Genomic DNA, 15635 nt, shown 5'->3' on the forward strand with positions numbered 1-15635 from the left:
CAATGATGCTTTGGATCCCAGCTGAAAGGCCTAACACCACAGGCTGAGAAGCGCTCAGGCTGCAGGGTTTAAACTAGGGATAAGCGGGTTCCCGATCCGAGCCAGGAACTGAGTCCAGCTCGGGTTTTCCTGACAGACTCTGTTCCCGGAACGAGGCAAAACATCAATCCGCTGTCGGATTCTCGCGGGTCTTGGATTCCAGAGAGGTCCCGTGATCGCTGCCATTTTTCATTCCGGCTGTGGAGTGTTCAGAGTTGGGGAGTTGTTGGCTACTGTTCTCAGTGTTGTGTGTTAAATAATAAAGTACTGCTGGTTCACTACTGTGAAGAGGGAGCTGACGCTGACCATAGGGTCTGGCTACTGTTGTCCATATAGGGGCTGGCTATAGTGCTGTGTTGTCCAGGGGGTGATCTGTCCTTCAGTGGTGCTCTCTTCACCCATCCAGAGTGTGAAATGCTGCCCTTAATCAAAATTTTTACAGGGGTGATTCACTCCATAAAAATAATGGACAAGAATTTGGAGGATAAAATAGGGAAAGATCAAGAACCACTTCCTCCTAGTGCTGAAGCTGCTGCCACTAGTCATGACATAGACGATTAAATGCCATCAATGTTGTCTGCCAAGGCCAATGCCCAATGTCATAGAGGGCATATAAAATCCAAAAAGCCAAAGTTCAGTAAAATAACCCAAAAAAAAAATTGTCTTAGGAGAAACGTAAACTTGCCAATATGCCATTTAAGACAGAGTGGCAAGGAATGGCTAGGGTCTTCCCCTATGTTCATGACTAGTGGTTCAGCTTCACATGACGATGGAAGCCCTCCTCCCGCTACAAAAATCAAACGAGTTAAGCTGGCAAAAGCACAGTGAAGAACTGTGCATTCTAAGAAGATATCACAAATCCCCATGGAGAGTCCAAGTGTGTCGACTGTTGCGATGCCTGACCTTCCCAACACTGGACGGGAAGAGGTGGTTCCTTCCACCATTTGCACGCCCTCTGCAAGTGCTGAAAGGAGCACCCTCAGTCCACTTGCTGATATTCAAATTGAAGATGTCACTGTTGAAGTACAACAGGATGAGGATACTGGTGTAACTGGCGCTGAGGAGGAAGTTGGTGAGGAGGATTCTGATGGTGATGTGGTTTGTTTAAATCATGCTCCGGGGGTGACAGTTGTTGTCCGTGGGATGCAAAAGCCCATCACGGTCATGCCTGGGCAGAAGACCAAACATTCCACCTCTTTGCTCTGGCAATATTTCTATCCAAATCCAGACAACTGTCTTGCCATATGTACCATATGTAAAGGTGAAATAAGTAGGGGTAAGGATGTTTGCCACCAGGGAACATCCTCCCTTACACATCACCTGCAGTGTGTTCAAAAAAAGTTACTGTCAAGTTAAGAAGCTAAGACCGTAAGCAGTCCAGGGACACCTAAATCTCTTTGTCATGTTGCATCCAAGCACCTGCAAACCACACCGTCAACTCCCTCCTCGTCAATTTCCTCCTTAGTCAGGATCGGCAGTAGTCCTGCAGGCCATGTCACTGGCATGACTGACTCTCCTATCCGGGATTCCTCCGAAGGATCCTGCATTGCTACGCCTCCTGCTGCCGCTGCTGCCGCTGCTGCTGTTGGGAGTCGTTCATCATCCCAGAGAGGAAGTAGGAACACCACTACTTTTACTAAACAATTGACCCTCCAACAGTCCTTAGTGAGGAGGATGAAGTACGACAGCAGTCATCCTGTTGCAAAGCGGGTAACTTGGACCTTGACAGCTAAGTTGGTGTTAGCAGTGGCGTAACTATAAATTTTGCTCCCCCCTGCCAAAAAGTTTCAGATGCGCCCTCCCCGGCCATAAAACAAACACACCCAAAGATGACGTTTATGGTGTGTGGTGTCATGATACAGTAATGTCCCTTATGACACTAAGTAATGCTCCTTTATAACACATTATGCCACACCATAATGCCCTTGTAACAAATTATGCCACACCTTAATACCCCTATAACACATTCTGCGACACCATAATATCCCTTACAACACATAATGACAGACTAATGCCCTTATAACAAATTATGCCACACCATGCCTCTTATACAGTGCCCCCTGTAGTAGTCCTCCTGTAGTAGTGCCCCTTATGCAATGCCCCCCTAGAGCAGTGTCCCTTATGCAGCCCCCCCTTGTAGCAGTGCCCCTTTATGCAAGCGCCCCTGAAATTGAGCCTCCACCCACCAGTACTACTACTTACCTGACTCGCCGCCGTCTGGGACGTCCCTCACACTGCCATACTGACTGGATTTAACATGATCCAGCAGGCGGGGGCGCACGTCACCTGCGCACTGCATGACTGGCAACGCTGGCCTCTGAAGAGATCGGAGGCTTCCTTAGCCTCCTACCACTTCAGAGGCCAGCGTGCTCAGTCATGCAGTGGTAAAGCAATGGCCCTCGGCACCCCCAAGCCACCGCGGGGGCTGTAGTTACGCCACTGGGTGTTAGACGTGCGTCCGGTATCCGGCATTAGTGCAGTGGGATTTAGACAATTGATGGAGGTAGTGTGTCTTCGGTACCAAATCCCATCTAGATTCCACTTCACTAGGCAGGCGATACCGAGAATGTACAGGGACATCAGAAATAGTGTCCTAAAAAATGTGGTTTTACCCAATGTCCACTTAACCACGGACAAGTGGAACAGGGCAGACTAAGGACTATATGACTGTGACAGCCCTCTGGGTAGATGTATCACCTTACGCAGCAACAACAGCAGCGTCACCAGTAGCAGCATCTCAGAAACGCCAGCTCGTTCCAAGGCAGGCTGCGCTGTGTATCACCGGTTTCAGTAAGAGTCACACCGCCGACAACCTCTTAGAGAAACTGAGGGAAATCATTGCCCAGTGGCGTACCCCACTTAGACTCTCCTGGGGATTTGTGATATCTGACAATGCCACAATATTGTGCGGGCCTTACATCTGGGCAAATTCCAGCACATCCCATGTTTTGCTCACACAATAAATTTGGTGGTGCAGAGTTTTTTGGAAAATGACAGGGCCATGCAGAAGACTCTTTGGGTGGCCTGAAAAATTTCGGGCCATTTCAGCAAACACTCTTGAACCTGCCCTGACATCACCTGAAGCAAGAGGTTGTAATGCGGTGAAACTCAACCCACCTATATGATTCAGTGGATGGAGGAGCAGCAAAAGGCCATTCAAGCCTATACATCCACCTATGACACAGGCAAAGAATAATTTCTGTGTTGTGCAAGGTTCTCCAGCCCTTCGAACTTTCTACATGTGAAGTTAGTTCAGACACTGCCAGCTTGAGTCAGGTCATTCCCCCTCATCAGACTTTTGCAAAAAAGCTGGAGAAACTGAAGGAGGAGCTGAAATGGAGCAATTCCGCTAAGTATGTCGGACTGGTGGATCAAGCCCTTGATTCGCTTCGCAAGGATCCAAGGGTCGACAATCTCTTGAAATCCGATCAATATATTTTGCGACCATACTTGATCCTAGGTTTAAGTCATACCTTGTCTCTTTGTTTCGAATGACCATAAATCTGAAAATATGCAAAGAGCTGTTGGTAGAAAAAATTGTCAGCTGCAGCCGCACGTGACACCCCATCATCTCCTCCTTCAGTTTCTGTGGCTGCCAGGAAAAAACTAAATTTTCCCTACAGAATCCCTGCTGGTCATGCAGATCAGTCACCAAAAAATGACATCTGGTTGGGCCTGAGAGAACTTCCTACTAGTGACATGTCTTCTACCGTGACTATGTGTGATACAGTCTCCATTCACAGAATGATGGAGGACTATTTCAGAGATAACATCCTAATAGGCATGTCAGACAGTCCCTTCAGTACTGGCAGGAAAAAGAGGCAATTTGGAGTCCCATACACAAACTGGCTTTGCATTACTTAAGTTGCCCACCCTCCAGTGTGTACTCAGAAAGAGTTTTCAGTGCAGCTGGCAACCTTGTCAGTGATCGGCATAGGAGGTTACTTCCTCAAAATGTGGAAAAGATGATGTTTATTAAAATTAATTACAAATTCCACGAGGAAGACCTCTACCAACAATTACATCAAAAAAATGACAGAGGCTCCTATGGTGGAATCCAGCAGGGACAAATTAATATTGTGTGAAGAAGAGGATGTACACACTGATGGGGAGGACGAGGACAAGGACGACGACATCTGATGTTGTAATGTAATGCCAGTTTGGGTATGGGATCATTTCCATGTCCAATGCACATTGGCAGCTTGTTTTATGGGGGTCCAAACAAACCAATCATTTCAGCCACAATTGTCAGTCCTTGTCGCTGAAATGATTGGTTTATTAAACTGTTTCGTATACAACATAAGGGTGGGTGGGAGGGCCCAAGGACTATTCCATCTTGCACCTTTTTCCTTTCCATTATGTGCTGGTTGGGCAATTGCTGCATGACATTTTGAATTTGATTGTTTATGAATATCCAGAAATTGTAATGGCCACACTCAGCATCTTCTGTATGCCCCTTTCATTTTTTAAAAATGGCCACATGTTAGTGCCCCCCTCTGCTGTCTCTTATTTTAGTCAGCCAGCTAGCTGGATGCAACATTTTGGCCCTAGGCCTAACCTAGATGAAAAAATTAAATATTGTGAGCTGTGAGGTGATCAAAATTGACTGCAAATGACTGGGAATAAATGCTATTATGGTTAATAATACTGTAGGAACAAAAACAGGCCCAAATTATGTGGTTTTACCTGTTTTAATAATTTTTTTTTAAAAAGATCCACATCCAAAACCAAAACACGCAAGGGTGGTTTTGCAAAACCAGATCCAAATCCAAAATACAAAGGAGATACAGATCCAAAACCGAAAACAAATCCAAAACACGGGGGTCGGCACACATCCCTATTAATTATGGATATAGTTGGGAGAGGGGGCCTACAAAATTTCTCACACAGGGTGCTATTAGACCTGGGGGCCTGCCCTGTAGGTGGCCAATCTCAGTCCTCAAGGCCCCCTCTCATGTTTTCCTGCTGCACAGGTGTGATAGTTACTGAAACATTGTAAAAGAGTCACAGATGATGTAATAAATGTGAACTGTCCTAAAGATTTTTGCCGCCCAGGTCTTGTGTGAAGCCTAAAATGTTGGACAGGGTGTGGCATTTTTGTGAAGGCACCTTCTGCTGCCCTTGGTTCCAGCTTAATTCTATTTCTTTATACACCAGCACACCAGCAACTGCTTCTGGTATCAGTCACTGCCGCTATTTAAAATGATTAACAGCAATCTTCAGGATGACCCGTCTACCCCTCAGCCCAAAGAACTGTCCATTGCCCCTTTCCTGGATGCTCTTAATCTTCCCAAACTATCACCTGATGATTTGTTGGCGTTATGTGCAGACTGGAATGTGGAGGAGGTTGAGAGAGCCATCTTGTCTCTGCCGAGAGATATAGACACCTGGTCCAGATGGTTTCAGAAATAATTTTTATATTCATTTCCAGTCTGAACTAGGGCCAATCTTTATGGCATTGTATAATGATTCTACCAAAGAGACTGGATTTCCTGGTGAAATGTTGGAAGCTAGGATTATTACTATCCCCATACCTGGCAAGGACCCTACCAGACCCCAAAACTGTCGCCCAATTGCCCTTTTGAATTCTGATATTAAAATATTTGCCAAAATCCTGGGCAATAGACTTAACCCCCTTCTCCCTACTTTGACAAATCAGGATCAAGTGGGATTTATTTTGGGCAGACAAGCCTCCGATAATACGAGACAGACTTTTAACCTTCTCAATTATTGTGATAAAACTTCAGTTCCCCTTGCTTCTCCTACCATGAGATGCTGAAAAAGCTTTTGATAGGCTTCACTGGTTGTATTTGTCTAAGGTCCTCGGTCTGGAGGGGTTCTTCCATTGCAGGGACAGAGCTTGCGATAAAGCTTTGTCCCTGCGAATCCCCTCCGCACACTTATCACAGTATTTTCACAAAAAATATTGTGACAATTGCCCGTGCATGCGCTGACCGGCTGCTGCTAAGCCCCTCCCCCATGATTGCAACCCCCCCTCCCTTAATTACACTTATCTCCAGTGATCGGGGCTCCGGTGATGTCCTCCGTGGCTCCGGTCAGCTGATCTCCCACCCTGCACTGGGACCCGGTCAGCTGACCGGGTCCCAGTGCAGGATGGGAGACCAGCTGACCAGAGGGGGGACATCACCGGGGGACAACAATGGTAGAAGATCCACAAAGGCTCCACGTGCTGTAATGGATGAAGGTATGGGGGCTAAACGCATTTCGCTGTGGTAGGCCCCACAGCTTCCTCAGTAGCATAGTCTAAGGAGAGATTGGTTGGAGGATGATGTGTAAACAAACATTCTTAAAATCCCGGGCAACGGTGGGTACTCTAGCTAGTAATAAATAAAGTAATCTTTTCTACCAAAGCATCTATTTAATGTGTCTGGGGAAGTGGGAACCCTTGCCTCTCTGCTGTCTTGTGGGGAGAATGAAGGAGCAACATTGCTTCTGAGGACAGAGAGAGTCGGAGCGGGAGTGGACTCTCCTTTCCATCACAATGAAGTAACATCGAACCTGTGAATAGATCCTTCACATAGAAGCATCTGTCTGACTATTAGTGGGTGTCACAGAAGCAGTGATCATGCGTGGTATCACACATCCTGTACAGCAGCAGGATACACCTGACATACAGTATGTAACATATTAGGTGTGTTATGATATATAGTAAGGGTGAGGGTCGTGCTCACTATGTAATATATATGGTGACAGATGGAGGTGGCTGCATAGAGGTGAAATGTTCTATGTGTATATACCCAGAGTGGGCACAGCCTCTATGGATAGATACTGCACAGTGACCATAATTATGGAGGATCAGAGTCAAGGGCTGCAACTGGTGGGTACCCAAGAGGGGAGCAGAGATATAGAGAGGAGGTGCGGGCAGGGAGTGGAGACATCGGGAGGAGATGCGGGCAGGGAGTGGAGACATCGGGAGGAGGTGCAGGCAGGGAGTGGAGACATCGGGAGGAGGTGCGGGCAGGGAGTGGAGACATCGGGAGGAGGTGCTGGCAGGGAGTGGAGACATCGGGAGGAGGTGCGGGCAGGGAGTGGAGACATCGGGAGGAGGTGCGGGCAGGGAGTGGAGACATCGGGAGGAGGTGCGGGCAGGGAGTGGAGACATCGGGAGGAGGTGCTGGCAGGGAGTGGAGACATCGGGAGGAGGTGCGGGCAGGGAGTGGAGACATCGGGAGGAGGTGCGGGCAGGGAGTGGAGACATCGGGAGGAGGTGCGGGCAGGGAGTGGAGACATCGGGAGGAGGTGCTGGCAGGGAGTGGAGACATCGGGAGGAGGTGCGGGCTGGAAGAGAGGAGACACAGGGCAGAGGCTGTGGGCTGGAAGTGGAGACAGCATAGATTACAGGGGACAAGTCCAAATAGCAGACTCCGCAGAAAGACCAGTTTTTCAGAATCGGAAGTGATACTTTAGATATTGAGGCATAATGAATGAGGCATGAAGAATGAGGCATAATGAATGAGGCATGATGAATGAGGCATAATGAATGAGGCATGATGAATGCCTCCAAATGGTTCTTTAAACTCGCAGCGTGTTCAAAACATAATTATTACCATTTATAATTATGTAATGATGAATAGACCCCTCAAGGAGAGATCCACTGTTAAATTCATTCATGTCAGATGGAAGGAGTTGTTGTAGGTGGACGATTTAAAAAAAGTCAGTCTTTATTTAATTTATTTGCAAAATCTTTCTATCTACATAGTGGTAGATGTGCTAAGCTCCGCAAAGTGATAAATTAGACAGTAATAAACTACCATCCACCCAGCTCCTAACTGTCATGCTGCAGGCAGGCTGTGTTTGACAATATAACAGTTAGGAGCAGATTGGCTGGTAGTTTATCGCTCTCCAGTTTATTAATTTCCACTCAGTATATCTATCTATCTATCTATCTATCTATCTATCTATCTATCTATCTATCTATCTATCTCATATCTATCTTCATATAAAATCTATCCACCATATCTTTGCTGAGAAAGGTGCTCAGGTGAGAGTGATCATTATCTGCCCCAGGTGGAGGTATTAGCAGCTGATGGGAGGGGTATAAAGGGCTGATCCCTGCACTCCTGTCCTTGTGCTGTGTGTCCTGCAGGCAGAATGGGGATGTGGGTGAGGTGGAGTTGGCTGCTGGTGGTGGTTGCGCTGGTTTATGGATCAGGATGTGCCAGTGCTGGGGAGCATGTCTTGGTTAGGCGCCAGTCAGATAGTTGGTGGAGGCATTACCAGCCCTCTGTGGGGGGATCTCCTAGAGGGTCTCATGTGGGGGCTGCTCAGTCTGTGTCTGGTCTGGGGTCTACCAGATGGGGTGCTCAGCCTGTGTCAGGATGGAGGTTTAATGGGGGGCCTGCTCCATTCACAGAGCTGCCACCACCCCAGAGGTCCCCTATCAGTGTGCAGTGTGGTGAGGACACAATGGTGGTGACTGTAATGAGAGACCTGTATGGGAATGGGAAGCTGGTGAAGGCCTCAGATCTGAGCCTAGGACCCCAGTCCTGCAAACCTGGTTCCCAGAGCACCGATACTAGTGTGGTCTTTGAGATTGGCCTCCAGGAGTGTGGGAACACAGTACAGGTAAGTGGGTGGGTCCTGCCCGTGGTCTTATGGGATTATTCCTCATGTCTATTGCAGGGTCTCTCCTAGCTGCAGCGTATGCATTATGAATTGTAATGGTCTTTGCCCTACATGCAATGAGCAGCTCTGAGTGCAATACAGCTAATATAGAATAGTTGTGTTGAGCTTCGGAATGTGAGTAATAGGGGCAGTTATGTAGGTACATATTCACTTGTGGGCATATTTATCACAATCCACATCTCTGATGCGGTTTGGCTGTAATAAATTCACCCAATATTGCAATGTGATGCTTCATTACTTCACGAGGATGTAGCAAAACTCACATGTAGGGGCAGCTTGTGATAAAGCTCTGTGCCTGCGAATCCACTTCAGTTTTCACTACAAAAAAATACAATAAGGTGTCTGCACATGCGCTGCTGATTGGCTCTCCCTCCTTCCCAGCTTACACTTACCTGCCCTGTGATCAATGCTCCAGTGAGGTCTCTCTGGGATGCTGGTCTCAGGGCTCCTGAAGTTTGACACCTGTCAGCTGCTTTGTGCAGCAGCTGACCAGAGGACCTCACTGGAGCCCCTGTCCCTGATGCAGGTAAGTGTTTGGGGGTTATATGTTATAAATGTGTTAATTTTTTTGCTGCTTTTATTTAGACCAGAGCTGATCACAGGCGCCCGGCTTTGCCCTAATAACTGTCTGAAGGTGGTGTTATCACAGGGCTTTCCCTGTTATATTTTTTTGCATTTCCTATTCCCATTACAAGTATGGGAAATGCGATTATATAAATGTGAATTTAAGTAGTTAATGAAAATTACTCCAATTGACCTTTTTAAATAACATTGTGATACTAAATTGTAAAAAGGGTGTAAATGCCTGTTTTTCACATTTTAGTAAAGAAAATATAAATAAGCCCCTTGGTGTCTGTCTAGTATATACAGCATTTCTCATACATGGGTACTGACAGGTTCTCAATGCAGACACTTAATAAGTGAAATCCCCTAGTGCAGATTGGTAACATTACCCATAGGTGGCGCACCTTCTGCTATAACAAATGCTGAGAGAAGCATCTGACCTGAAGTGTCCCATTTATTTACCGGACAGGAGTGACCTGGAACATAGTGTGTGTATGTATGTGTTTTCTATATCTCTCTACAGTGACATAACTTGTATTATCAGTCAGGGAGGATAACTCATCTGCATGTAATACTTGGTGTCTGTAACAAAAGGAAAATATTACTCTTTATGTCCTCAGATGACTGCAGACTCTCTGGTCTACATAACTAGTCTGTCCTACAACCCAAAGCCCCCCAGCAGTGTCCCCATTACCAGGACCAATTCGGCCGTGGTCCTCATCCAGTGCTTCTACCCCCGGTGAGTGTTGGTCAGAGGGAGGGGTTATAGCATATTAATGAGTGGGAGCTGCCACACTAGTGACTCTCAGCCTTGGTCTGTGATGGAGAAGCTGCTCCTGTGTAATATTATGGGTTCTGTGCAGTCTGCCTCATGTTTTGACAACAATACAAATCTCCCACCCCCCCTTCCCCAAATTATCCCAGTATCAGGTCTGTGCCTTGTACAGATTAGGGCACCACCAGCGTATATCCTGTATAATGTAGTGATCTCCCTCCTGCACCAGCTATTATGCTGTATTGGTGACTGACATGTTCCCCTATGAGGCCGTGATGTTGGGATCTGACACCAGACATCTTCCTCACTTCTGTGCACAAGGAGACGCTCAGATTAAGGCCTCCTTGCTATACCCTGGCTGTGTATTATGTCACTGGTGGTCATACCTGGGTTACCTACAATGACGCAGCCCAGGGTTGCCTACCTTTAACATTCTCTTCCCGGGAGAAGCCCGGGTAAGAGATGCAGCAGGGGGCCGACGGGGGCGGGACTTGACGATTCGCGTCATTAAGCCCCGCCCCCTCGCGGTAAAATTGCCACGATTGGGCACAATTTACATGGGGGCGGGGCCAAATGCTGTGATTCATGCAGAATCACAGCTTAAGCCCCGCCCCCTTCACGGAGACCCACGATTGCCGCGGGTATTCTCCTAATTCTGCCCACTTCACTAGGAAGTGGGCAGAATGCGGGAGAAATGCCTACCCGTGCGGGGGTTACCCGAAAGATCGGGAGCCTCCCACGAAAACCGGGAGGGTAGGCATGTATGACACAGCCCATGTACATCAGTTACTTCTCATGACAAAATTGAGTTTCTATCTCCTTCCATAGTATGGCCAATAGCTTATTGTGTTACAGGGGCTGTTGCTCTGATAGCGGTGCCATACTGCAGTAATGTGCCTAGTGCAGCGCATGTTCCCTACAGGCTGTATTGGGACTATAAAGAATAGACATTCCTTTTAGGTTAGGGGACATCTTCCCACTAGGTTTATGGATCAAATATCTGATTTTTAGACTTTGCATAAGTGGTTAAAGAAATGTTGGTGATTACTTAAATGTTGTAAGACCAAGTGGTTTATTTGCTGCTGTAACTAGACCATTAGTTACTGTCTTATCTTGTAGCCATTTTCTTGGTTAATGAGAAATTAACTTAACACCATGGGGTCTATTCATTATGTTAATTATTGCACCGTGATAATTAAAATACTAACTCGATGTGAGCAAATCATCATTGCTCCGGCTTGCAGACGGCTGATCCAAAAATTCTGTCTCCGCTTCACTGCTCCCTTTGGAGCTGTGGGACCAGTGCGCATGCGTAACCTACTGGTCACCCATGCACACAAGAGGTCCAGCGGAGGGGTTCAAAAGGATCCCTCTTCGCACCCGGGACTTCTTCCTATAGGGAAGGAGCGGGTTGCAAGCAGGATCCTATGCCATCCAAAGATGGCAAATGCTCCCACAGTCAAGCTCCGAAAATATTGTTTTCGGAGATTGATTAATACTGTCCCCATACTAGTGTATGGGGACAGCAGTCCATTCCAGTAAGCAGGAGATATCTGATATCTCCAGCTTTACCATTTTGTTGAATGGCCCAGAAACTTAATTTTTACAAGTGCTTTTGTAGAAAATAAGTTGAGATGAGTAGACCCCCCCCCCCCCCCCCCCCTCCCCTCGCCATATGGCAATTCCTTTGATTATAATGGAGAGAAATGTGACTCCTTCTTGTACAGACATGGTAATGTGAGCAGTGAGGCCATCAAGCCAACATGGGTTCCGTTCCATTCCACCGTGTCCTCAGAAGAGAGGCTGTCCTTCTCCTTGCAGCTGATGACTGGTAAGTGAGGTGGGGGCTATGGTGGTGATGGGTCTGGCTTCGTCTCTAACCCTCTGATTACCTTAGATGACTGGAGCGCCCCCAGAGCTTCCTCTGTCTTCCAGCTGGGGGACATGTTCCACATAGAGGCCTCTGTGGACACTGAGAACCACGTCCCTATGATGCTGTTTGTGGATAGATGTGTGGCCACGCTGTCTCCTGATGTCCAGTCTGACCCTCAATATGACATCATTGCCTACAATGGGTATGTTATACCAGGGACTGTCTAGCTGCTGTGGTCATGGCTAAACTTTCTGCTAAACCTGTCCTGTTGTGAAGGTGCCTGGTGGACGGTAAGCAAGAAGATTCCTCCTCCGCCTTCATGTCCCCAAGGTCCAAGCCAGATGAGCTCCAGTTCAGAGTTGATGCTTTCCGGTTCATTGAGACAGATTTCTCTCTGGTGAGGACTGATCCATTCTCCTGGTTACACTTTCTAGTGTGGGGGCAGGATGCTGAGTAGTATCTAGATGTACCGGTATAAACATCTAGGGCACATTCATTACTGCAACATTTTTGATAGTTACAGTAGCTCCTTCTCTTGCATTTATTAATCTTCATACATTGGAACAGAGCTTTGAGACAGTCCTATCCTGGTGCAGAGATGGAAGCAAAGTAGTAACTACTGCTATCACTGATTCTGGGTATGGACCCAGCCAGCATAATGCGTGGCAGTTGGTTGATGGTGTGTATGCACCAGTATGGGCTGGCGAGGAGGGGGGCCAAGGATCCCTCTCCATTAAGAAAAACAAAACTGTGCTGCAGTAGCCCATAGGCTACTTGGGTCAACCTGCAGAAAGCTTCCAGTGTGTTCCAGAGTTCGGTAAGTCTCTCAATTTAGAAACCTATGGGGTGTCTCGTGATTTAATATGCAGTAACCCCCGCCCCCTATGTAGCTTCATGGGATGGCAGAAATTGAGCATCACCGGAATGTCTTGTGATTTCTTGCACAATTACTGTGATAAATGTCCCTGATTAAAACATGAGTTGTCTGCTATTGGTTACATTAATCAATTTGGTAAGACTAGTGCAGGAGAAGAACCTGGGGAGTGGGTGCATCCCTAGCAGATGCCTCGCACTCCATTCTCTTAGCCTATCTCTTAAACTGTAACTGTCTTGTCCTAGATCTATATCACCTGTTACCTGAGAGCTGCTGCAGCCTCTCAGACCCTGAATCCATTGAACAAAGCCTGTTCCTACAGCAAAGCCTCTAGAAGGTGAGACTGTGTAGACCACTGAGTTACGTTACTGGTGTAATGGGTAAGCTGGCTGACTTCTCCATTTCTTTTAGCTGGGCTGCTGTGGAGGGTGCCAATAACATCTGCCAATGCTGTGACACTGGGAACTGTGCAGCCCCTGCTGGTCAGAGCAGGAGATGGGGCATTGTTCAAGGGAGACCAAGAGGACTGGTGAAGAGAGATGTTGGTGAGTTTTTTAGATGTTACCAGGCACTGGACTGCCAAGTCACTTACACACTGCCAGGCTTCCATATGCCCTAAATGGAAGGTAAATGTCCTGTCAATACCAGTGTCTGCATTACAAAGGACTTGTGATTTTAACTCTATGCACCTAGTTCCTCAAAAACATTTATTGCAGGTAATTGTAGGAGGCTTCCCCTCATTGCACATGGTTATGGGATTCTTCCAGGCCTGTTTGAGCTGTGACCTGGTAAGGCCCATAACCTCACTACCTGTAATAGCAGTTGGCACCTGCTGCCTTGGGAATTGAGTTCTAGTAAAGTCCCTGACCTTACAAGGTCGTCAGCATGGCCATGGCTCTTGGTAATGTCTCAATTCTAATGCAGTTTTGCTGGTTTCTAGTATTATAGCCTATCCTTTTTCCCTTGCAGGTGCTCATCCTGAGGAACATGGACTAGCCACACTTGGGCCTCTTCTGGTGATTGGAGCAGAATCTAACGCAGCGCTTAGCCAGGCTTCCAGAATGACAGCAGGATCCAGGCCTCTAGAACTGTGGGTGTTGGTGGCCATTGTCTCCATTAGTCTGGCTGTTGTAGCTGTTGGTCTTGTGTGTGTTGGCAAATATGTCATCAGGAGATTCTCTCACCAAGAAGCTGTATAGGAATAAAAAATCTTTAGGAAACCATTTCTGCTTCCCTGTCCTCAATCCTCATGTGTCCTATACTCCTGGTGTAATAGGGCTATGTAACTTCTATAATTGACAATAGTCTAACAGTGTATCTCAGAATCTGTCTATAGCTCCTCTGCCTGATAGATACTTAATGCACTCTGAGAAACATGGCTTTTTGCTCTCCCAGATATAGGTCACAATGAAAGTAGGTTCCAGCTAATAAAAGGCCGAGCACCACAAGCTGAGAAACTGTCAGGATGCAGTGGTTGGATCAGAAGACATCTGAAATGACTCCAGTATATGTTCTGGGTCTGTTGGCTCAGCAGGTGTTTGAGTTGCACATGGTGCTTCCTGGATATGTTCTCTCCATGTCAGCCTGGACACTGTCCTTAACCACCATGAACTTGAGACCTCCTGTGTTTGACCAAATAACACTGACTTGCATTTCTTCAGGGTTTACAAAGTTGTGGTCCTTAAAGTTCTCCCCAGTGGCAGGCATGTTAATGCTGACACCAATTCTGCTGTACCATACCCATCAAAAGACGAATCCTGTGCAATGCTTCAAACATCATACTGGGAGATGGGAAGTGGCAGTTGGTTTCAGTAGTAAATTTAATCGCACTACCCTGCTTCACAATGGGTTTAATTTGTCATTTTTCTAAATGAGGGTTCATGTATTAATTGTTACATATATAGCAGCATATTCTGTTGCATCTTACAATTCAGAAAAGGGTGGTAAAACAAGACTGGGTAATAAGACAGGGGTAAGATGGTCCGGTTTACACTCTGTATAGGTAAATAGACATTGATACGCAAGGATAAATGCTTCAGGTCAGTCCAGCCATATTTTAGAGGTCCTTGGTGGGCTGTATGATTCACTGATTATCATGGCTACAGATAAGACAAGGGGGCACCCAGCCATTGGAGTAAGGGGCAGACTTGAAGTGCAGAGCAGCAGCACAAGGGTGGCATCCCATAGTGGGTGTAGTGGCTGCTGAATTCTGCACCATGCTGCATACAAAGGGGTAATTAATGGCTTCTGCCAGTGGGAGTGGTATCTGTAGAAGCAGTCCGATGTTGCTGCTTCCAGATGGAAGTGGATTGAGGAACCTCAAGCACTGAGGGGAAGTGGGTGTTTGCACAGTGATGTATTGTCCCAATCACCTCTTAATCCCAGGACAGCACTCTAAATAGTTAGATGACACAGATTCCACCTGTACTTGGTTCCTAACCTGATACATTTTTCTTCACCCTTTAGATCTGCCAGTCACCATTCCTAGTTCACTTTGTCTCTGTTCACCACCAGTTACTAGTTTGTCACTTCCCTGTTCTCCTCCTGTGACTCATTTGTCTCCTTACAGGCCCCCACTGTATTTTACCCTGTTACCAGTGTATGTCTCCATGTTTTCCCCCTCAGGACCCCTGTCTCTCCATGTCCCCTCTCCTAGTAGCAGCTTCTGTATTGGTATCCCCAGCTGTACCCAAAACAAATTTTTGAAAGTCTTCTGTAAATGTCTGCCAGCCTGAGTGAGGATATACCCTTAATCAAACTACTGAAAAAGCAGCTAGAGAAACTGTAGAAGTTGAAACAAAGCGATTCTGCTAAGTAATATTTGGACTTGTAGATCAAGTGGCTTATTTGTTTTGCCAGAACCA

General features: G+C 46.8%; 1 protein-coding gene across 1 annotated transcript; it reads left to right on the forward strand.

Annotated features, from left to right (window-relative positions):
• Nucleotides 1–8125: 8125 nt before the first annotated feature.
• LOC148473765 (zona pellucida sperm-binding protein 3-like) lies at nt 8126–13994 on the forward strand. Its single transcript, XM_088459534.1, has 8 exons — nt 8126–8625; nt 9870–9988; nt 11752–11855; nt 11922–12099; nt 12174–12294; nt 13017–13108; nt 13183–13316; nt 13741–13994. The coding sequence occupies exons 1-8, from the start codon at nt 8152–8154 to the stop codon at nt 13968–13970; spliced, it is 1452 nt and encodes a 483-aa protein (XP_088315660.1). The 5' UTR covers nt 8126–8151; the 3' UTR covers nt 13971–13994.
• The last annotated feature ends 1641 nt before the right edge of the window (nt 13995–15635 follow it).

Source organism: Taudactylus pleione, unplaced genomic scaffold, assembly GCF_031769625.1.
Source record: "Taudactylus pleione unplaced genomic scaffold, aTauple2 ptg000913l, whole genome shotgun sequence".
Classification (NCBI taxonomy): domain Eukaryota; kingdom Metazoa; phylum Chordata; class Amphibia; order Anura; family Myobatrachidae; genus Taudactylus; species Taudactylus pleione.